The sequence below is a fragment of the Petromyzon marinus genome, chromosome 8 (assembly GCF_048934315.1).
Source record: "Petromyzon marinus isolate PM22_M1 ecotype Great Lakes invasive population chromosome 8, UKy_Petmar_22M1.pri1.0, whole genome shotgun sequence".
Taxonomy (NCBI): Eukaryota; Metazoa; Chordata; class Hyperoartia; order Petromyzontiformes; family Petromyzontidae; genus Petromyzon; species Petromyzon marinus.
The window spans coordinates 8,899,449-8,924,817 of NC_133674.1; the positions used below are offsets into that span (position 1 = coordinate 8,899,449).

General features: G+C 44.6%; 1 protein-coding gene across 2 annotated transcripts in view; it reads right to left on the bottom strand.

The window, feature by feature from the left end:
• Positions 1 to 25,369, bottom strand: part of BICC1 (BicC family RNA binding protein 1) — a 104,752-nt gene extending 79,383 nt beyond the window's left edge. Inside the window, exon 1 of one of the 2 annotated variants that reach the window (XM_032949601.2) lies at positions 24,852 to 25,369. In XM_032949601.2, coding sequence (XP_032805492.2) covers positions 24,852 to 25,194 — 343 coding nt within the window. In that variant the 5' untranslated portion in view covers positions 25,195 to 25,369. The remainder of the gene's footprint in view (positions 1 to 24,851) is intronic. The other variant, XM_032949602.2, reaches the window with a different exon arrangement.

Here is a 25,369-nt window from a genome sequence, read left to right on the forward strand (position 1 = left end):
GGGCCGACTGGCCGGGGTTATATATAAAATGGAATTGGACAGACGGCTCCATTTCATTCCTTACACCACTGCCCATAGCAGCAATGCTACAACAATGTGCATGACCACGTCATCGACAATTCGATGACGTGTCAATCCACAATCCACGATTGACACGTTTCACCATGCTTCACCACGGTGGTCATTGTGAGTTGGTGACAAGTTGAGCCTAGGAACGTTTTAGATATGACTCCCCACTGATGTATAGCCATAGCTGGGAATCAAACTCAGCCTGGGTGGGTTCCAAGCGCAATGGACTAACCATCACACCACTACTCCACCCTGGACAAAGTTACCACGCATTAAAATAGTTGTGTTTTAATCCACGAACTATAACTCGAGGAGCGAGCTGTACTTAATTTACCTGGATATGAACTCTTGTTTTTTTTGTATTATCACAAGTGCAAGAGCCCTGGATCTTACACTGCTCACGCGCTCAAACCACACACACCGCATGCCCCATGGCCACAACTTGCAGACACCACACGACACTGCGGGTTTGGCGATCGGGCGGTCTCTGAGGAGATCGAAGTGTCCCAGCCGTTGCGTAATTTAACTCTTTATAACCCAGCACCCATATCCAATAAATTTTTTAAATACCGAGCAAGTTTATAAATGATTTAAGCAATAATGATTACACCGATATTTCTAAAATGACATCACACTTGCTGACATTTTTTTAAACAAAAGGGTAACTTTAAGGCCCCATGTAACAAGTCCTGTCCTCCACCAGGTCTTAAAAAAGTAAAGTTTTCTCGGAAATTAAATGCATAATCAAAGAACGTGGGAGTATTAGTGCATTAATGTGATCTCACTCTAGTGAAGTGTTAATTAAGCGTTTACTTAATGCCTGGGGTTGTATGTTGATAAATAATATAAGGGGTGGGAAACCGCATTTAAATCTATCCAATAATCTGTTAAATCCACATCCACTTTGAGAACTAAGCTTCTTGCTAATGAGCCCTCTCAGGAGGCAAGCAGATGGAGAAAAAAATACTCACACGCAAGCTGCCATGCACAGAGACACACATGCACATACATATAAAGACAAAGGTCCCCCATACAACCTTTAACAGACTTCTGGGGCAAGTGCTGTTAGCGAGCACCTAATAATGCGGGTCAAGTCGGGGTTGGCGCATCACGCCTGGCCGTGTGGGTCTCCCCACTGTTGATGTGTACACACCACATGAGGTACTCATTTAAGGCTGAGTCTACCTGGGGGAGGCCCAGCAGGACCAATTCAGATATCCTTCACCAATGTTGGCTGTGAGTGGAAATCCAACTCAGGTTGCCGAGTTTGCAGCATAGTACACTAAGCACTACACGACCGAACACATACACACACATGTATGCACAGGCAAACGTATACAACAAACACAAATACATATGCACAGTGGACGAAATATGTTATTTAGAAGTCCGTGTATGAAACATATTCGTCCTATTCATTATATAGGAATAGGAACCCATTTGCAACGTGCCAGTATACATGGTTGGTGTTCTAAAACGCCCTGGTATGGGATACTGCCATCTACTCCTGCATACACAACAACAGCTGCTATGCACCAGTAAGTGACGGTGATGTCACCACAGTACTTGTGCCAGGCTAGGTGCATTTTGAGGCCATCTGAAGGATCAAAGGTTCACTTGGTAGGTCACGGCTCAGACCCAGGTGTTAGGATTGGCTGACTGCCAATGACTGGAAAATGCACCAAACAAAGACAAAGATCCCCCGTATAGCCTTTAACAGACTGTTGGGGCAAGTGCTGTTAGCGACCACCTATAAAGGCCGGCACGGCACACGAAGGGGTGGGTGGCCAACACCACACCCGTCCGCCTTTGTCTCCCTAGTGGCGATGTTTAAACACTGCACCAGGTACTCATTTGAGCCCGAGTCGACCTAGGGGAGGCCCAGGACCGCTTCAGACAATCGTCACCGGTGTTGGCCGTGAGCGGGAATCGAACTCGAGGCACCGGGTTCGTAGCGTAGCGTAGCGCTAACCACGACACTACCGCTCCCGCTGTCTATAAGCCACCAAACACACATACGTAGACTTACAAAACAAGACACACGTGCGCCTGAATACACCGATCTAAAGCACAAACACGCATGCACCTCAGCGAATCTAGGTACAATTGCGAACACACAATCGCATGCATGCATACACAGACGAACAATAAACATACACACATGCAACTGAATACATTTGGCTACAAGCACAAACAAACGCACATTCAGACGAACACAGCCAAAGTAAAAGCATATTGCCCATGTAGCCTTTCACTGTTAGTCAGAAACTATTAATGCCCACATGGAACAGAAGAAGGCGGTGTGGCAAGCATCACGCCTGACCACATTTGTCTCCCCCAGTGCTGTATACACATTGTAACAAACACACACATATATAGTTCAGTTGACCTTTGGGAGGTTCATGTCAAGTTCAGTTACCGCGTGCTAACTCATTGTCCACGCTGGGAATTGAACCCAGGTTGCTGAGTGTATAGCGGACTCCGCGAACGAACCCACTACACTACACACACACAAAGACAAAGCTATCTCTTTTGCCTTGTATATAGGCTGTTCGGGCAAGTTCTGTTAGTGAGCATCTATTAACGCCAATACATGAGGCGTTGGCCTAACCAACACCACACTCTCCCGCTTTTTCCTCCCGAGTGCTCATGTTTACACACTGTAGCAGGCACTCATTTAAGGCTGAGTCGACCTAAGGGTAGAGATAGCCACGATTGTCAGCATTGAGCAGGTGATCCAACGTAAAACGCAGGCACACAGTGGGGCGTTCGCTGCCACGGCTTTTCACCGATAGCGGAGAGCTTGTTCAGTTATTAGTGGCGTGCTCAAACCATTTTTCTTTACAAAGGGATTTCCTCCGTGATACAAGGCAGGTGTTCTCTCTCTTTGGTCCTTTTTACATTTTCTATTCTAATCAGATCCTCACCCCCTCCCCCAGGCACGTAAAACATTAATAATGAGCTCTCTGTGTAAACTCGCCCGAGATTTATCGCAGTGGCAGGCAGTTCAAATATTTAAACAGAAATGCGCAGAAATACCTTGGAATTATTATTAGTCTTGTGCTCTCAGAGCGGCAAGGTCAGGGTAGACCTCTGCTGTATTGTAACTGGAAGAAACCGCTGACGTTATTCCAATCCAAAACGTTTTTACATCCGTGGGTTTTGGAATATCTTTAGAAGCATGGCACGTGTAGTGTAGAAGAGCCATTATTATCATCATCAGCAGCAGCCATGATCTATCAACTGCTGGATGAATGCTTCCCCAAAGCTGTTTACATCTCTGCACCTGAGCTCCCGCATGCTAGCAGAGTTCATCGCTCCATCACCACGATAGATGTCCTCTTAGTTGTGTTCTTTTCTTTGGCTGCCATTCCTTTGTTAGTCTCCACCACCACGCAACAGCCCTTCTAATATGTATGTATGCTGAACTTCTTTCGCACCGTACGTAGCCAACCGTGCGAATCGGAGGTGCAGGAGAAGGACAACAAACTAAACACAAAAAGCAGTTATTTAAATTAGTTTTCTATCTAGATATTAAAGTTCACAGCTCCAGTGGCTTCGTAATATTGTTCAGTGGCTAGCCAAAAGCCGCTGCGAGGATGACCGGCGTTTGCGTGATGGTTTATGCTCCTTGAGATCAGCGAGGTATTATGGCTTATTTGTGGAAAGCACTTTGTGTGTAATGAGTGCGACCTTATAATGTATTCGTATTGTCCTGCTCTAGAAATAGTGATGCTGTAATTATTAAGGAAGTGCTTTTTTAAGGGCGTCTTCGTACTGGGTGATTCTGCAGTGGTATCCAAATGCAATGATTCCACAGCAAAACAGTATCTTGCTAAAATCAGAATTGTTTTGCGCGTCATTTCCAAGGTAAACTTTTCCATTCATTGAATGATATTCTATCAGAGATTCTGGCGTGGAAATATTCATTCAGCTAGAATCAGATTCTGGTTTGAATGGAGAAGTCAGAATCGGTATTTTTCAGAGCTTGCAAATTTTCCCAAAATAATCCCCATTCATTTCAATGGTGATTCCTGGGCCTGCATTCAAACGAGTGTGGATTTTTAAGAATCTATACAGTTGCTAAAAGCAGTATATATTTTTTTTGGGGGGGGGGGTGGATTATATTCCCAATAAAAAACACATTTAAAAAAGATTGCTATGCTGGGCACCACAACACGGGTGTAAGCACGTGTACCTAAAGTGTGTGCACACGCGTTTGCGTGTTTCCAATTGCACATTTGTTTGCATGCCACAACAGTGGAGTGGCTTACTTATTGGACAGGCTTGCCGGCTTGTTTTATTTTGAGATTGGTCTGTGAATTGCTCACTCATGTTTCCACATTTTTAATTGTGTTTTTTTGTTAGAAAGCCATGAATATGAGAAGCTTTTCGCTTTCCCTGCTGGTGCTTGACACTGTCATCTTGTTCAAACAAACGCTGTTTTAAACCTAACATTTTACGCCCTGGCAAACCATTGTCTCAGCCACATCACGCTTAGCAGCTGCCCATCCACAGTTTCCCAAATTCAATTACAATTTGGTGCCGAGACGTAAATATATCTTGACAGTAAAATGCAGATAGGAGTGCCAAGGTTTTTGCACCATGTTTCGATTGCCTGATTAACAGTAAACTTGCGCCATGCTGACCTTCATAGGTGCACACTAACAGCACTTGCCTCAACAGCCTGTATCGATATTCGGGGGATCTTTGTGTGCGTGTGGTTTATTAGTGAGTGTCGATCAAGACCAGAATGGCACAAGAGGGCGTAGTGTGGCCAGCACCACACTTTTTTTTTCTCCCCAATACTGACGTTTACCAAACCAGGTACTCATTTAAGTCTAAGTGGACCGAGGTGAGATGCACAACTTGTGATATTACTCCCCACCTGATGTTAACCATCACTGAGAATCAAACTCAGGGTCGCCGGGTTCGTTGTGCAAGTGCCCTTGCCAATGGGCTGTCGCAACATATTAGATGCTCGCTAACAGCACTTGTTCTTTGAATGGATGCGTATGTTTATGCACATGGTCGTGTTTAGTAAGTCGCTAGCATGCGCTGGCTGATAAGCCGATTTACCGCACGGCAGGGTGCAAGCACAGGGTGATAGCCTCCTTTTATTGTCCCCTCTTCCGCTTTTATGGAGCAATCACGCATGGAACACAGCTAGAGGTGATCAGATACCTGCCAAGTGGCCTCATTCCATTTCCAGAATTAAAAAAAAAATCCTTTATCCCTTTTTTCACAATAATCTCACCACTCGATTGGCTTCACTTGTATAAGAAACGGGGGAGCGGAGATGCAGTGGGTTGTGACACCACACGATGAACCCCTCCGAACCAAGCTGGAATCCCGGCAACAACTAACATCAGTGGTGAAAATCTGAACCGGTTCTGGGCCTCCTACTTGACCAATCCGGTACTGGGCAGCATGGTTAAGTATAGTCAACCACCATGAGCAAAAAGTTGTGTAGAAACCTTCACCCAGAAGTGGACTTCCGGTTGCTGCTGCTGTTCTCAGCTTGTCACGTCCTACTGCTGGGTCAATGGCTTGCACCTTTCCTTCTTACATTTTTCCCTTTGGATCTCCTTGGTAGAAAAAAAAAACATGAACGATGGAAAGACGGCCGCTTGTGTTGCGACCGAAATGTCGTGTTTTCTTTTATTATTTTTTCTATCTAAGTGACTTTACCAAAAGAACCAGAGAGGATGGAAACCATGAAAAGTCAGTCTGACCATGCGCTGTAAATTATCATTTAATCATCATTAGAAATATTTAGTTTTTTTGTGTTTAGTTTGTTGTCCTTCCTCCGCGACTCTGGTTAGCACGGTTGGCTACGTACGTTGCAGAAAAAGTTCAACAAACACACAGTAATACCCCGATATACGTCGTTTGGCACATATCATCAACTTTATTAACACCACTACCTGATTTGCGTCGCTTCAACCCACACTTAAGTCGCTGGCAGCATAATCCGTCCTTTCTCGTATCCGTCGCATCCGCCTTCACCTCCACCTACCCTGCACACGGACTAATTTGCGTCTCGCATAAAGAAATGTACTGTACTCTACAATATATTATTTACGTGCAGTATTTTGGTGGTTTGTTTTATAGTGTACCGTATCTTATTGTACCCTATAAAATTTGTGTTGAAGTTTACTTCTGTACACTGGTGCCGAGCACAGTATTTTTAGTAATTTAATTTAACGTTGTGGGTACGTCTCGGATGAAGATGCGCGCATTAACACACAGCGTCACCGTACCCTTTGTTGTCTTTGTTTAGCTCTCATGGAAAAATCGCTTTGATTGACGTCGTTTCGATATTCGTCATCGCGCCTTTCAGGAACGCATCCCCCGACGTAAACCGGGGTATTACTGTATCCCAGAGTTAAGACTAAGGCACGCCTCTTGTGAATGGATGTGCTCTCCAACTCGTTTTTTTTTTCTCCCATTTCCGATGGAGACGCATCACATTCATGCAAACAAAACAACATGCGTTTGAGCGTGCGGAAATAGTGTATTACCGTGGATTATTTGTACAGCACTTTGCCTCCTGATTAGCTGCCGAGGCAGAACATTGCTCCATAAGTGCTTGGTGTTTTTCCAAGGTGTAAAAACAGGTTTACTTTTGATAAATAGCGCTCGCGGGGAAGATGTCCTTCTGTGCCCCTTTTGTGCTTTCTGCGATCAAAATGTGTTAAGCTTTTATGTTTTCGGTTGCCTGGCACTAAGCTGCAGAGGGGACTCTGAAGGACGTGGGGGTCTGCGTGTGTGTTTGTTCATCAGAGATCATCATGTGGGCCTAACTACGCCACGGCTGTCCCCCCCCCCACTCCTCCCAAAAAGAAATAGTTAACACAATGAGGCCTCGGCACCTCCCCTGAAACGTACCACACGAATATTTACCTATCCCATTGAGCCATTGTTTAGGTCACCCTTGTTCCATTATTATTATTACTACTACTGCGGTTTGCTCAGGACTGGCAAAGAGACACCAATGAAAAGTGCCACAACAAAGCGTTAATATTAAGGACACCTTGATGGGGAAAAAAGAGCAAACGCGGCACAAAAGGAGCAAGAGTCACGGGAGGTTTTGCTCGGGGAACCACGGCGGTAGCGCACGCAGCCGATGTTGCAGAGCTGCTGTGGCCTAGGGTGAGCAAATCAGAAATATACTGTGCATTTAGGTCATTTAACATGTTTAAAATAAGGAACATTGCAGCGCCCCTTAAGCATCCTTAGACTAGGCAAAAAAATGCCACGGTTGTGCATCATTCAACAAAAAGAAATAATCCCAATCATAAAACGCATTTAAAAAAATAAGTACCATCCGAATGTTTATGTGCTGTGAAAATAAGGTAAAGGTACAGCCTTGTAATTGGTGGAAGGGCCACCACTAAGAAGAGCCCCTCTAGACACTATTTTGTCTACCCTTCCATGCTGGCTAGATATCTTGGAAGAGGTGGACGTACCCACACTTTACCCCACCCATTGTTTACTACAAACTTTCCCATTGTTTCAACTGCCACGCTGGGAGATCGAATTTTAACTGGCAACCTCCAGTGTGCTAACCATTACACCGTCACGGCATCCAGAAACTATAAACGAAACTATTTATTATTTTACCAGATAAGGCCCACTGAGCTGTATAGCTTTTTTTTTTAAAGCGACCTGGCCACAAATGATAGCTCAACGAAGTGGCTTATGTGGAAATTTATAGCAGCCAAATACTCTGAACACGTTTCTAAATGTGGAGGGATAAACCGGAAGACCCAGAGAAAAATCCACATGACCACGGGAAGAGAGACATGCAAACTCCAAATATACAGGCGGCAGGGTCGAGATCGAACCCCCGACCTCCTGTACACCAGGCGAGGTCGTTAACATTTCGCTACTGTGGCACCCTAAGATATACACTGCAGCATAGTACACTTCACTTGTGAGTCAACTGCTGATGCATGATACGTCACATCTGAAGCCACGGCGCAACGAAAGACTGACATTTATTTCTTCCATCACTTTTTATTATATTTCTAAAACATTTCACCTAATGTAATCGGCAAGAACACGTCACTTGAAGGGTTTATGGCCGGTCATCGAGACTAAGATCAATGTGGCAGCCAAGGAAAGGGATGCAACCACCCACAGAGAAGAAACATCCATGGCAGGGATGGAGAGATGAAATCAGCTCATGTGCAGAGGATAGATGGATTGCTACATCGCAGGACGATGAGACATGATGGCAGCTTGGGGAGATCTTCATCCAGCAGTGGATTAATCATGGCTTGTGATGATGAATACCCGATAACACTCTCACTGGAGTAGGTGCATGAGCTTTCTATGCACTTCCCATGATTTACTGTGACCTTAAGTGACAAAATACAGTGTACATACCAGTTATTGGCTGTGATATACCCAGAGGACCTGGTCGATTTGTGCAGAAACCAATGCCGCCCTGCAATATTGGCAAGTGGACACTAACGAGCATCTGGGGAAATAGGGAATTGTTCATCTCATTTTTCCCTAAGATTTTAAATTGTTCACCATCTTCGAGACCCCCCCCCCCCCCCATCAATTTGCTCCCACCTACCTGCTTTAATTTCACACTATGCTCAAGGAACCAAGGCCATCGATCAAGCCTACCTTTCCTCAACGTCAACCTTCACTCTGTACTAAGACACACCTCTTCTGCTGCCAATGTCGTCTGCAATTTTCTTTGCAGAGACACAAATGCTGTTTCAGGGATGCAAATGCTACCCAGAAGAGAGCTTCTGAATCAAGTGTGCTGTCGTCACATGACCCACTCGTCATGTGACACAAGCCTAAATGAGCTAATGCTGGTCACCGAAGAGGGGCAAAGCATCGGGGTTCAAGTCCAAAGAGCCACAGTTTGTGATCTTTCCAAAGGCAGGGGAATGCCGCGCCCGCATTGCCCGATCATATGTTTGCGCCTGCTAAATAAATAAACCCGTGGACATAGGGATTTAGACAGGGTCCGGAGAACCTGTGTCCAGTTCGCCGTACAGCGCATGGTGTTTTGTCCTGCATCAGGGGGTCAGGTTGTCACAGGGTTCGCTGTTGGTGGAGATGAAGAGTTGGTCTCCTTTTGTTAATTTGTTGCGGATTTGATCCATTCACCCCGGTGTGTATTTACCGCCAGTCACTTTTCTTTTCTATTCTCTTCCCTCTCTCGTCCTCTTCCTACTTTTTCTCTCCTCTTGTTTTTCTACTCTCGTCCTCTCGTAGCGTATGGCTAGGAGCACCTATAGATTCGTATGTTTATCGCGGTCGCCTTGGTTCTGTTTTTTTCCTGTGTACGTTGTGTTGTTATTGCTGAAAACAAATAAAGGGGAGGACAGGTCACGCAAGATGTTGGCTTTATTGCTTCGTTTTACGTGACTTTGCATCTTTAAATCTTTAAATTAGAAACAGCAAGCTCTGTCCCATTCGTTCGACGTGTTTAGTTTGAGAAGGTATTAGTTTCGGCGTGATATTTATCTTTCTTCGTTTTACACAAGACGTGTGCAAAATCAATATACCAGCGGGACGACGACGAGAAAATCCCCTTGCAAGTTATCTTTTGAGATAAATTGACGGGCGGCAGGGGGGCTAGTTTACACAGGGCAGGCCTGGTGTTGTGATAGCATTTTGTGCGGAATAAAAACACACCGGCCACTGCTTCTCTTTCTTCTCCTTCATCCAGACTCTTTCCATGAACCCTGGCGTGCTTAAGGGCTGTAACTGTGACTACCGAAACACGCCGGGTGTTTTCTCACTTTCTGATCACAGGCCTTATCACCAAACTGTGAGCCTCCTTGCCACCAAGGTTACTGCTGTTGTCGGCGCTTCAGAGGTTGTTTACGTGGCAACAATCTGAATGATGGAACAAACCTCAGTTGGGACCACAGCCTAGAGTGCGCAATAAGAAAACAAATAGACGCAAGAAGATGTTGAAAGTGAATGCTGTTGAAGCAATTACGATGCAAATCCACAACAAAGTGTTGCAGTTCTGAGTGATAATGTACAACCCTTTTTCAATCCAACACTGAATTTAAGCTTCCCCATGCTGTATCAATAATTGGGTTGTTTGACCATACTTCACCACACTAGTCAGTGCGGGTTAGTAAGCTGGGTGCCGAGGACCGGTTCGGATATCTTTCATCACTGTGTTAGCCGTGGCTAGGAATCAAACTCAAGTCACCGAGGTCAAAGTGCAGTGCGCGAACCACTGCATCGCCACTCCACTCGTTATAACTAATACACACTAAGCATAAACACAGAAACTCCGTGTTAAATTCACAATATCCTGTAAGCCGACAAAACTACCTATAAAAAACTACTTTTTCAGCTGTTATGCCAAGGCATTACAAAGTTGTGAATGCCTTACCCCAGGGTTTGACAAGATATAAAAACCTGAGAGGAATTCTGTGCAATTTCTACGCTTACCAGCACCGTGCCACCCCTCGATGCTACGGGCAGACCCGGGAGTTACAACAGCACTGTCCCGAGTTACTTTCCACGCCTACAGGCACCTATTTCCGCACCTCTGATGAGCACGGTTGGCTACATACGGTGCAAAAGAAAGTTCAACATACGTACATACCTAATGCCAATTTCCACCACACTATGCCGGTTCCACTTCAAGGATTTTGTCCGAGTGCGTCGGTGCCATGCAACCCGGTCTTAAAACTCACACGACAACTACTACACCGCGTCTGCCCTCTTCAGCGGTTTCCCAACGTGTCCACGAAGCTATGAAGAAGTCATGAGGATTGTTTCATGCAACAATAGCCTCACGTTACACACCCACACCCTATTGCGGGATCATCATCCTTTGTGTGAAGATATCGCAGCGGTGTATCCCTTAAGAAGGCTGGCGAATCGCTGTATTCTCATGTATGTATGTATGTTGAACTTCTTTCGCATCGTATGTAGCCAACCGTGTACTAATCAGAGGTGCGGGAGAAGGACAACAAATTCAAGACAAAAAGCAGTTCTCAAGAAATTAGTTTTCAGTCTATATTTTAAAATGCATAACTACAGTGGCTTACTAATGTTGGAATTAAGAGTATTCCAGAGGGCTGCAGAAGCGCATCTGGTAGCGCACAATACAGTGCCCGTTTTTGTTCGATGGCTAGCCAAAAGCCGCTGCGAGGATGACCGGAGTTCGTGTGATGGTTTATCATCCTTCACAAGCTCATCAGCTTGGTTTCACTCTGCCTTCGCGTAAAGTCCAGGGCACACGATTCTGGTGATGGGAATTGTTTATGGCCTCAATGGCACTGTGGTTTTCAACAAAATTTACATTCGGTTTTGCTTTATTGGATTGTAAAGCATGCTGTAGTAGATTGTGAAGAATGCTCTACTGCAAAACTACCTTGAGCGGGCCATTGCTTAATTCACGTTTTCTGGGGATACTAAATTGTGGAACAAATGTTGAAAAGTACGCAAATAAGTATGGGGAGGGTGCTTGCTTGGAATTACATCGAGAGACAAAAAGAGGAACACATGGATTAGGGTACACGTGCAAGTTGTAAACGTACTTTTTTATATAAAGTACTTTTTACTATAAAATAAAAAGTATGTAGGTTCGGGTAGTACATGCCACTGCCGGTGGTCGAGATGAATGATGGAGTTACAGGCAAAGGTCGGGAACGAGCCTTGAGATTACATCCACCGTGGAGATGCAGTGATGAAATCAGCCCGTGTGCTTTGAGCCAGATGAATTATTGCATTGCAAGACCATGATGATGGCGACGCCTTGGGGGAGGACTTAATCCGGCAATGAATAGATCACGGCTTATGATGATAAGGATGACTAAGAGTCGAAATTTTACCTTATCTTGTGAACACAAACACTGGCTGCTTGCTGCAGTACAGGAAAGTGGTTATGATGTTTGCCTTAACTCACTTGAAGTGCATGTTTAGCGATTCACAGAGATGGAGGTTTTGAATTATATATAAAAATGACGTAAAATTCACAAGCAATTATCAATACACCGCTGAATGAAGGCCTTTTAATACCACAGGATTGTTTTTTTAATATGATACTTTACCATGCCGGCCAGTGTGGGTTGGCGAAGGTGACCGCGAGTGGGGGGCAAGACAAGTTTAGATATCACTTGCCACGGTTATTAACCAAGGAACTGAACGCAGATTTCTGGGTTTATAGCATATTGTGCTAACTTTCGAGTGCAAAATTACATATATTACTCTTTTCTTCATACACATTGGTATGTTGCTTTTGATTATTACGTTAAGTTTCCCAAAAAGCACCTCAACCTGTTCTTGTCTGACTCTTTTGTTTCATACTATTGACCCTGCCTGGTCTTCCTTCAGTAGCTGCCCTGGGTGTAATGATGACTGTGTTGGTGACTCATTTCACTTGGCTAAGAGTCTCTTCATTAGCATACGGCGTAGACGATAAGTACCGACAAAAACTTACGAGTAAAGCAAAACATTTTCATCGGTCGCACCAAATGCAAAGGTCGACTGGAATGACACTTTGATGATGTAACGTTCGCTGGAGATAATTAAGAAAGTAGGCAGGGGTCGCGCTGTTTTCATTCCAAGGTCACCGTCACACACGACGTGTTTCTATTGCCTGTGACTCAGTCTGGGTCCTGCCTCAGTGGTCACGTAAAAATTCTTACCTCAGAGGAAAAAAAAGTAAGAAAGCGAGCCCTGTATGAAGTGCCCTGTGGTTTTTTTTTACGATTTGAAGGCAACAGGTTGGCGAGGCCTAAACAGAGGTCAGATTTGTGAGCAGTGTTCATGAGCTGGATCATAATCTTGATCGCTTGAAAGTAAACAATAATAGCAGTAAATTCTTTACAACCAGGGCCCCCATTTTTTTTATTATAGGAAATATGTTACCATTGACCGTGGGATTTTTCCATGCTTTCATATAAGTGTACGGAATAGTGATAACGTGTACAGAACAAGGGTTACAAAAGTCACAGAGCTGCTATAGTTGTCGTTCTTATTATATTATTGACCTTTCATCGATTTAACACAAACAGAATTAAACATTATATTCTTGGTTCTTTCGGTAAAGTCACGTAGAAGTCACGTAGAAGGGAAACAATAAAATAATTGTTGTTTCCCTTCTACGTGACTTTACCGAAAGAACCAAGAATATGAATCCCTGCAGTCACGAAAGCTTTAAATCAGAATTAAACATTGTTTGGTAATGCTGTCTCGGCCAGAGGCCTTTCATCCGCCTGACACAACAACTCCAAACACGTAAAAACAATATCAGCTGAATTTCTATTAAATAGATGGGTGGCGGAACAAATGTAAACATGCCACGCTGCCATGAAATTAGTGAAAATTATTAACGTTGACTGCCATGACTGGCTCTTTGACAGGAACCTTAGGAAAGCCAACCTTGCCCCGCTGAGGATGACAAAAAACAAGGATCCCCCGTTCTAGCCTTAACAGACTTTTGCTCTTATCGAGCACCCTATGAAGACCGGCGCACGAGGGGGTGGGTGGCCCAGCCGACACGCACACGCGCGGGCGACGCTTTGGCAGGATCGCCGCCTCGTGAGAACAGCGGTGGCGAGCCGTGTTCTTCAGCTTGCTAATTTTGGTAGCGCCGGGCGATTTGCGGGTTGTGCTGCACACTTTGTGTGGTGGGGGGGGGAGTGGAGGCGGGGGGGTCGTGCAGAAATTCCACACTGCGTGGGGGGCTCAGGGATCGCCATGGCAACTGTCCTCATAGCCAGGCAAGAGGCGCCTTTTTGGGTTAATGGGTTACTGAATACGTTGTTTTTGTTGTTGGCTTCCTTATATCCCACAACTGTTATATTTTATTTCACTATTCCTTCGCGGATGCTTTTTCAATAAACATGTAAATTTGGACGTGTCCGCCAATAGCCAACAGAGTGCTTGTTTTTTTTCCCAGCACGGTGTGAACAAAACAAAAGGTACGTTTATTTGTATAAACAAAAGTTTGATCTTCATAGCAACAATCGTAAGTTGACAATGTTCAACGGTTTTTAAAACGCGAGCCCTTTCGTCTATTTATGGTGCGAAATCGGCCTTTACTTAAGTGTCCTATGATTTTGAACCCTTGAAGGAAAGTCAAGAGACAGTCTATGAAGATGGATGTACTCTCAGGTCATGTTATACAGGTTATGTCACAACTTCGGGGTTTAAGTTACTGTTGGAAACACAACCGCACACTTCGCGAACCCATCTTGTCAGTTTCAGCCGACAGACAACAATAGCGGTTCGTCATTCATCTTTGCTACTTCTACTTTTTAAAAGAAATGAACATGTAAGCAAAAATCAAGAGATATCAGATAGATCTGAGATAGATTGTGGCATGCATGTATGCATGCTTCACATGATTTATCCCTTTAAACTGATTTTCCCGCTTAAGATATGCACGTAAAACCGTCCACGTAAGAATCAATAATTTACAAATGTATACAAATTATATTGAAATACTGTATATGTTAATGTACTGTTATGCTTGTAAGGGACAGGCGATACCCACAAGACAGTCCCAACAAGCCAAAAAAGGACTGAATCTTAAATCAAATAATAAGCTTAATCATGATTACTCATGGAAGTTGCTGATGTAGAGGTGGGGGGAAATGCTTAGGGCAGAAGCTGGCGGCAGGAACAGGTTTAATCGTGCTAGGATACAGACTATCGGTGTAGCGTGGTTAGCATGGGCCCTGGTGCAATAATTTAAATGAGCCCCTGTCTAATTTATCTTTGTATCTCAACACCTGGGCCCTTCCAGTCCATGGGCCTTGGTGCAATTGCACCACTTGTACACTTGATAGCTACTCCACTGGTAGAGACATTGCACGGCTCAGTGTTGTGTTAAAAACTTGCTGGGTAACAGCGTGGAGGGAGCCGTGTGGTTTCGACACAGGTGTTCATGGTGGCCCCCTGGTGCCCGATTGCCGCTGACGAGGCCTGATAACTCCGTAAAATGAACAGTGAACTGACTCGTGTTTTTAATCTCCTTTATAGGAGTTCCACCTGAGTAAAATTACCAGTCATGGCTACCATCAGTGGCAAGTGATATCTGAACCGCTCCTGAGGCCTCTGCCCTTCACCAGCCTGCACTGATCAGCATGGCATGGTCAAACAACCTCCTTTGCCGACGCGGTGTATGGAGGCCTTGATCCAGGAGTGTAATGATAAAGCATTGCATATTTTTTGCGTTTAATACAGTTGTTTTTTTTCGTGTAATTTAGAAATACATTGTTTTAGTATGTATTTTTACGTATAAAAAAGTGCAATTATTATAATAACCTAAATGACGATAATTAAAATGGATGGCTTTATTTCTGAAACATTTTTGCCAAGAAAAAAAACTGAGATATTAACTTGAATTTAATAAGACGTGACATCGCTCTTTTCGAATGGGAATTTGAAAAACTGTGGAGCCGAAGTGAATCAATGGATTTGGTGATAGAAAGGAACAAGAGGACCAAAGGTCACAGTATTTTTTGTTCACATACATGCCATTTTGTGCAACTTTAAATGACCCCCCCATTTCTGACAGCTGCTGAGCCAAGGGTCACTGGTGCATGTCTGTAATGGAAATCACAGACCTAAATATATCAGCAAATCTCGAAAATCATTCATATTTTTCAGAGATACGTTGCATATCTATCTTCACGTAATATGTTTTTGATACATTTCCCATAGTTTATAATTGGCTGTGCTTAATGTTGTCAATTCTCTGTAACTGAATACGACGCTGTACATTTAACTTAGATGCAGCGGTGCAATTGTCCTCTCGTCTCGGAGAAATGATGACAAATATCTGCTGGCTGCCATGGTGACATGTGCACCACGTGATCACACCTAATGGGCAGGAGCGACTGAAAGGTCATCGTCGGTCGTGACTGCTGCCATCAACACAAAGGAACACCCGTGCTTGTGGGTTTCGGTCCACACGTACACTCACTCCTGTTAGGGATGCGATTCAGGTTTCTTTTTTTTTTCCAGATATCAGATTTTCAAATGTTTATACCCAATTTCATACTTTAGTTTGTATTTCCACATCAAAACGTTCCTAATTTCTGCACTACATTGAATTTGTTACATAATTTGAAATTGTAATCAGTTGAGTTAGTTTATTTAGTAACATCAGCATAACACTAATTTTAATGTTAACATTTTTATATTTTAAGAATTTAGGCGAGAGTAAGGTCACGTGATAGTACTTTTAGAGGGAAAAGCACAAAGGTGATGTTGCTTCATGTGACATCACATTTACAGATCAATCCAAAACAAAACAAATATTCAGATCATCCAAAATTTCGTATCTAGGCCCGATTGTCAGATTTTTTTAATTCATCCAAAAATTGGGAACACAACCCCAACGCCTATGCCTACTGTACGAGATTCAGCAGCATGTTCACATGCACGCGTACACACATTCGCACCAATGCACGATTAGAAACCCAGCACACACGCATGTGCCGTCATGTACACATACTTGTACTCCCTTTTAGGTGTTGGTGGTGGATGCTTCTGGTCATGCGATTAGCGTGCTGTGCTGTGAACCTGGCGACCAGGGTTCAATTCCCACTCATGGCCCACACCGGTGACGATTACCTGAACGGGTCCTGGGCCTCCCCTCGGTTAACTCAGCCTCAAATGAGGACCTGGTGCGGTGTGTAAACATTGGCACAAGGGAGACAAACGCGGCCGGGCGTGGTGCTGGCCACCCACCCCCTCGTGTGCCATGCCGGCCTTCTTTGGTCCTCGCTAACAGCACTTGCCCCAACAGTCTGCTCTAGCTACAGTGAGGGAAAAAGGTATTTGATCCCCTGCTGATTTTGTACGTTTGCCCACTAACAAAGAAATGATCAGTCTATAATTTTAATGGTACGTTTATTTGAACAGTGAGAGACAGAATAACGTCAAAAAAATCCAGAAAAACGCATGTCAAAATTTTTATAAATTGATTTGCATTTGAATGAGGGAAATAAGTATTTGACCCCCTCTCGATCAGAAAGATTTCTGGCTCCCAGGTGTATTTTATACAGGTAACGAGCTGAGATTAGGAGCACACTCTTAAAGGGAGTGCTCCTAATCTCAGCTTGTTACCTGTATAAAAGGCACCTGTCCACAGAAGTAATCAATCATCAGATTCCAAACTCTCCACCATGGCCAAGACCAAAGAGCTCTCCAAGGATGTCAGGGACAAGATTGTAGACCTGCACAAGGCTGGAATGGGCTACAAGACCATTGCCAAGCAGCTTGATAAGAAAGGTGACAACAGTTGGTGCAATTATTCGCAAATGGAAGAAACACAAAAAAACTGTCAATCTCCCTTGGCCTGGGGCTCCATGCAAGATCTCACCTCGTGGAGTTGCAATGATCATGAGAACGGTGAGGAATCAGCCCAGAACTACACGGGAGGATCATGTCAATGATCTCAAGGCAGCTGGGACCATAGTCACCAAGAAAACAATTGGTAACACACTACGCTGTGAAGGACTGAAATCCTGCAGTGCCCGCAAAGTCCCCCTGCTCAAGAAAGCACATATACATGCCCGTCTGAAGTTTGCCAATTAACATCTGAATGATTCAGAGGACAACTGGGTGAAAGTGTTGTGGTCAGATGAGACCAAAATGGAGCTCTTTGGCATGAACTCAACTCGCCGTGTTTGGAGGAGGAGGAATGTTGCCTACGACCCCAAGAACACCATCCCCACCGTCAAACATGGAGGTGGAAACATTATGCTTTGGGGGTGTTTTTCTGCTAAGGGGACAGGACAACTTCACCGCATCAAAGGGACGATGGATGGGGCCATGTACCATCAAATCTTTGCTGAGAACCTCCTTCCCTCAGCCTGGGCATTGAAAATGGGTCGTGGATGGGTATTCCAGCATGACAATGACCCAAAACACACGGCCAAGGCAACAAAGGAGTGGCTCAAGAAAAAGCACATTAAGGTCTTGGAGTGGCCTAGCCAGTCTCCAGACCTTAATCCCATAGAAAATCTGTGGAGGAAGCTGAAGGTTCGAGTTGCCAAACGTCAGCCTCGAAACCTTAATGACTTGGAGAAGATCTGCAAAGAGGAGTGGGACAAAATCCCTCCTGAGATGTGTGCAAACCTGGTGGCAAACTACAAGAAACGTCTGACCTCTGTGATTACCAACAAGGGTTTTGCCACCAAGTACTAAGTCATGTTTTGCAGAGGGGTCAAATACTTATTTCTCTCATTAAAATGCAAATCAATTTATAACATTTTTGACATGCGTTTTTCTGGATTTTTTGTTGTCATTCTGTCTCTCACTGTTCAAATAAACCTACCGATAAAATTATAGACTGATCATTTCTTTGTCAGTGGGCAAATGTACAAAATCAGCAGGGGATCAAATACTTTTTTCCCTCACTGTATACTAGGGGATCTTTGTCTTCGTTTTTTTGTACGTGCCTATGCGTTTGTGTGCATGCATCTGAGCGGGTAGTGAACCAAGTGTTTGCTTTCTCCCTTACACACTCGAAAGGGCCACACCAATACAGTGAAAATTTGTTTTTCACTTTCCACTTGACAGCCTCAAGGTTGGCCCCCTGCTGAGAGCTGGTTCATTACAGATGACTGGAAAGTCTTGTGCTCCTCAAACTGAAAAAAAAATATTTCAAGTGTTTCACTCACGTTAGGATACTTCCCAGCCATTTTATCAATCAACTGCTGGGTAAAGGCCTGTCCATGTCATGCAAGTCTCAGGGGATTGTTTTGAAGATAATTTACCGAGCGAGTTAGTGCGAGATGGTGAAGTGGGGTGGCCCATGACCAGTTCAACTATCACTCGCCACTGATGTTAGCCATGGCCAGGAATCGAACTCAGGTCAATGGATTCATAGTTCGGTTCACTAATCCACCAGGCCACCGCTCCACTATGCCATGAGGATACATTTACAAAAAAGTAAAATACATTTTGTAATATTTTGTGGCAGACATAAAAGTGTCATACATTGGAATTATTCAAATTTTTTAGACAAGGATCTCAAACACCGACCTGACATTTAAAAAAAAATTGGGTGATAGTGACACAAAAACACTGCAGTTGTTTCTTTTTAAAAGTGTGATATCGGTTCATTTGCAAATTACATGACCTGCCTTAATCCAACAAAGCAAAATTCAGGTTTCTACAGATGGTTTCAGAGTGCTGAGTGATTGTTCTGGGCCATCTATAACCATGCTTAGTCTTACACACCATTTCTGGGGCACTGGAACAGAACGCCTGGCTGTGTGTCTTAGGCGATGATTATTTTAGAAGCTTGATGTCTACATTTGAAGCTTCCTTCTCAGTGGAAAGAACAAGTGTGTCCGTTGACGTTTCGGAGAGACACTTGTTTCATATCATATCGTATGAATTGAGTTTTATGTTTAATCGTTGTACTACGCCCTGTTGTATTTGCAAAACTCAATTTTTCTGTGCAACTATTTTTATTGTACTGTAGAGTATTTTATGACGACCATAGATCAAGCAAGATGTGTCTATGTCACTTGTTCCAAAAGCAAATCTAATAAATTAATTATCAACTGATATTTGTCAATCAACTGCGGGATCAAGGCCTCCCCACTCTGCGTCGAGTCAAGAAGATTAATCATGCTGGTTTAGTGTATGGTGGCAAGCAGGACTGTTTCAGATATCACTTGCTGCTGATGCTAGTCATGGCTGGGATTCTCAGATCATCCAGGGGTAACAGCACAGAAAATGCGTGTAAAATCCGCAGTGGTTGCTAGGAACTGTTCATGGACCAGCGTTTCACCGTAGCTGCACCAGCCATCTGGAACTTACTCCCACTGCACATGCATAGCATCAAAGTACCATCCACTTTCAAGCAGCAGCTCAAATCTCTTACCTGTCCAGGCTCTCACCTGTACACACTCACAACTGTCCAGGCTGGCATGAGGGACTTTGAGCTCTGGCTCAGTGGCTCTGAGTTATCAATCGAACAGTGTGTCTGATTTGTGAAATATGCATGCGTTATAAATTGTGTCTACTATTATGTTTGTGTGTATCTATGTATCTACCATGTGCGATGACGGCCTTATTAAGTGTTAAAAAGCTATGTGGAGGATCTTTGTCTATTTATGACGGTGCATGTCTGTATAGGGAGAGAAATTGTACGTGATTGTGCACGTGTTTCTTTGTTTGGATGTGTTTGTGTTTGTGAGATTATGTGGCTGTGTGCTTGTGTGTCTTGTCTTTGTAGCTACTGTGTGTCTTGTCTTTGCGCTACTTCCCCAGCGACCCAAGTTCGATTCCTGCTCACGGCCAACACCAGTGACGATTATCTGAACTGGACCTAGGCCTCCCCTAGGTCGCCTCTCAGCCTTAAATGAGTACCTTGCACTGTGTATAAATATCGTCACTCTGGAGACAGAGTGTGCCGTGCCGGCTTTCATCGGTGCTCACGAACAGCACTTACTCCTAAAGTGTGTTAAAGTCTATACGGGTGATCTTTGTCTTTGTTAGTGAGAGCACACGTGTGGACATGAGTCATGGTGGATTTAAGGGTGGTCTGGATCACAACTAAGTTCTCTCGGAACTTACGCGATTTCTTTCATGTAAGTCCCTTAGGGACTTGGAATTCGCACAAGTCCTAGCTTGCACAATTTCTAAAATTCTGTAGGTCATTCTGTACTCAGACTATAGGTTCATAGCTAGCCTCCAATGAATATGAATAAACAATAAAGATATATGAAATCATATTTGGACAATGGCCCTTCTTTGATACTGCCATTGCAATCCCCGAATTTTTAAGTTAGCCAAAATGCTCCCTATTGCTATGTCCAGAAAATGTCTGTCCATACGTCTGTCCACACACCGACCCAGGACACTTCCCACGTTCTAATGACAACCACAACATCCAAAAACCTAGACCAATCACTACCAAATTTACCCCACAGCTTACCAATGTCGAAAAATGTTTAGTTTTAGAGCAACTTTGGCAACGAGATACTGACAAAAATATATATTTACAATTATTACTAACGACTTTTTTGAGCATCAGCACAATGAGCGCATGTCTTTGTTCGTGTGTCTGCGTGCGTTTCGGCCCTCGCGCATAATGTTTGCGTCCATTTTTATGCACGTCTCGTGTTTGAGCGAACATGTTGCTTTTGTGGGGTCGAAGCCAATCCAATCATCAAGAGACTGGGTCTCGAGCTTGTTTCATGTTAACCCTGTAAAGTAATAATATACTACATTCACTTTTCCAGAAGTATTTTAGTCTCCATTTCCCTTAAGCGAGTTAGTGGGAGGCTTTTGACAAGAATGACAGTTGGCTATATTTAAAAAAAACTGTGGCAAATGCATTAAACGAATGAACGCTTTTACCATTCAATGGTGCTTTGCAACAATACCCTGCTGACCGCATTTCTACCTTCACCTTAACCAATGGGCTGAATTGCCTTCTTATAAACTGCAAAACACAAAACCTTACACCCACTGACTCACCGACCGACTGACCACCAGTAATGCATGCCAGCGGAGTGCAGTGGTTGGCTGGTTCTGGAGTGGAGGCTTAAAGTGTCAAGTTAGGAGTGATTGGCACTCTTATCCATGGGAAGCTTTGTTCCACGAGATTGAAAAAGGGGGGGGGGGGGGTGTGAAGCTCAGCATTTTATTAATGCTTTACAAAAGAAGCAACGGAGCCAAAACAATATTGCTATCTGTAAAGTGTCTGTTTAAGCCCTTTGTCAATAACAATCCCTGCTTCCCCATATCATGTTCGTTTGTGATTATAGTCTAAACTTATTGTGAGAAAAACATTTTTTAATGTTATTTTTCAGCAATTTTTATATTAAGTAAATGAAATATTCGGATCACGTTGATGTACTTTTTTATATTCGAGTGTATATGGCATCTAGTAGCGGAAGTATGATGTAGTGTTTAGTAATTTAACGTATTTTACGAAGAAACAAACACCATTTATTTAAAAAAATGTGGATGAGTGTGCAAGTGTCTTTTGGTGCGTACAAGTGAGTGTGTATTCGGTACTTATATAAATGTTTATTGGTATTAATTGGTGTGTATGAGTGTGTGAGAATTGGCAGTGTCGCAGTTAGCGCTAAGAAACCCGGCGACCCGAGTTCGATTCCCGCTCACGGCCGAACATCGATGACAAATATCTGAACTGGTCTTGGACCTCCCCTAGGTCGACTCAGTCTCAAATGAGTACCCGCTGCGGTGTGTAAACATCGCCACTGGGGAGACAAAGGCGGTCGGGCGTGGTGCTCGCCACCCACCCCCATGCGTACCGTGCTGGCCTTCAAAGGTGCTCGTTAGCAGCATTTGCTCCAACAGCCTGTGATGGCTATACGGGGGGTCTTTGTCGTTGTATGAGTGTGTATTCGTGTAGGTGTCTATAGTGACACGAGAAATGATGGGTTCTAATTTCGGTGAGCGCTTGACCCCATTTTACTTGGATAACTTTTGTTTGCGATTATTTAAATAGACCAGTTATTACAATATTTAAAACTACATATACGTGAAGAATACGCAAATTGGACATAAAATTAAATTACATGTGTCAGTTTGATAGATTGTATCCATTCAATAATACAATTGGATCGATAAAGATTACAGGAGGCCTTTATCCAACATTAGATTGACAAAAGTCTGCACATGAAGTTAAAGTAAACTTTTTTCAAGTGTTTATGAACAAAAAATCGAGTGACAAAAATTACTCATACACATGCTAATAACTCAAGGAAGTTAGGCTATAACAACATAACGTTGATGTAGAATATATCTATACGGCACTAATAATACTCATACATTAGTCAATCCACTGCTGGATGAAAGTTTCCCCCACGCCGTGTTCCTCGTGGGAGTTGTTTGAGCAAACTTATCCACGCTGGTCAGTAATTCCAGAACCGGTTCGGATATTACTCGCCACTGATGTTAGCCGTCAATCATGATTCGAACTCAGGTGATCGATTTTAGAGTTCGGCGCGCGCGCTCATCACTGCGCCGCCGCTCAATCCACTAACAATAATAGCACTGTATGTAATGACACGTTTCGGTGAATTATCTCTGCTGTAGCATTTAAAGAATACGGAATACACATACGCCCTGAGTAAGGTGGGTGTCGTCGAGGTACAGTACAATGAATCGGTGCTAAGCTCTTAAATATATACTGCACTACATAAACAACCCGGTGGTGATCGTGAATTGGTAAAACATCGTCAATTAAATATTTTTAAAATGTCCAATTCCCTAACCTTAATACGCATGCCAACGCGTTAGAAACCACCTTTGATTATAATCTGCAAGTTCTAACGCCATCCGTATATCTTGTATCTCTACGATCTCTTCCATAGTCGCCACGGATTTAGTTTGTGAAGTAACCAACACAGGACAAAGCAGACCCTGTGTGGCGTTGACTATTGTTATTATTCAAATACGTTGACGCACACACAGAGAGACGCACACGCTCCTGACGATGTGTTAAAGGGCCAGGTATGACGATGTGTTAAAGGGCCAGGTAAAGGTGCAGCACTGAAATCGCTTGCTTTTTACGCCGCTGCTAGCGGAGAGGCAGTCCCACTTGAGGGAGCTCTACAGAGGCCCTCCAATTGAATATTACTCCCACCTCGTTTCAAGACGTCTTGAAACGAGGTGGGAGTAACCCCCCCCCCCCCAACACTTCATCCGTACTTAATGATCGACTAACTAAATGTGGTGTACCCATTTGTACTGCTAGGGGCCATCCATTTAGTAGGTACGCATAGAGGGGGGGGGGTTAACCCAAATGAGTTCGCTTGCGTATGGGGGGGGGTCTACTGACAATGTACGCATAGGAAACGGGGGGGGGGGGGGGGCGGGGAGTGAAGCCTCGACAATAATTTGTCTACATTTGCCTTCAAATGAGTTAGATAGTCCGACGGTGGACTGCGTGGATTAAATATCGGCCGTTCTATAGGATTCGGGGGGTGTGGGGGTGCGTCAATCGTCTGTAAGCAGGTGGGGGGGGGGTGTAAAAGTCCGCGTGCGTAAAGGGAGGGGGGGGGGTCAAGTTTTGACAGATTTTTGCGTTCCTACTTGATGGATGTCCCCCTATGTGTCTGCAACAACCAATGACAACCGCGACAACTTCCCGTGCATTCCGTGTAAGTCACGCGGACTTGCAGGTCAACTGAAGCCACACAACTTACGTACGTACGTGAAGTTCGTCTTTGGCAAACCATGAGTTTGAACTTGCGATCAGCTGTTCCTGATTGCGCAACCGCACGCACACTCACGCTTAAAGATTGGCACCCCCAGACACACAATAGTGACGCACTCGCCAACAAACAATAACAGCGGCACCTACACACTGGCAAACACACACACACATTGCAGTCCGTGTCACAGAGCTTGCTTGGCAACTTAAAACAAGACGCACACACACTAGACCATGTGCCGAATCACACATGCAGTCATTATTGTGCATCTAGCTCACTCTGTCCAAATTAGCCAATCTTACCAGCCTTGTGAATCAAGCCCACCTAAGCGACTTTGCCCAACCTCAAGCCACCACCTTTCCAAGGAATGTCCATCAAACTCTCCGATGTCTCTAACCTTTGCTTGCCGTGCCTACCGTTGGCCACCTTGTCAATGGTGTCAATCAAAACCCACGGTGCCAAACTCTGTCCCTTTGTGCCCCAACTAATCCTAATCACACACACACACACCGCGTCCATCGTACCCGCCTGTGTCCACCATATCCACCCTTGCCCATCATAGCCCACCGGACTTCAACCAAACCCTCGCCCGTGCCCACCCGTGCCCACCTTGCAGCATGGCCTCCAGTTTCTTTCGATCCACGCGAAATCGCTCCTCGGCCGCGTCGGGGTCGAGGAACGCCGGGTCTGTATCGAGCTCGGGGCTGCAAGCGCCCTCGGCCGCCTCGCTCTCGGGGGGACTCGCCGGGGAATCGCAACAGCGCTCGCCGTACACGTGGTTATGCTGCTGCTGCTGAAACTGCTGCTGTTGAAGTTGCTGCTGCTGTTGCTGCTCCGGACGGACCGGCATGGCAAGCGGAGGGGGTGAAGAACTGTCGAGCTCCGGCTGCTGCTGCTGTTGAGAGTGACTCTGCTGAGCGGCCATCGTCAGTTGGTATTGCACGGGGGACATGACCCTCCGTCCGGTCGCAACGCTTCGCTCAGAGCGCTGCAACCCCTACGGCTCACGCATTGCCTGCCAGCCTGTGGCGGCAGCACCGCGTCTTCTTCTCGTTCGCGAGCGGTCACTTCGCGGGGCACTTGACCGGCTACCCTCCCTCCGGCCACACCCACCGGCCTCATTAGCA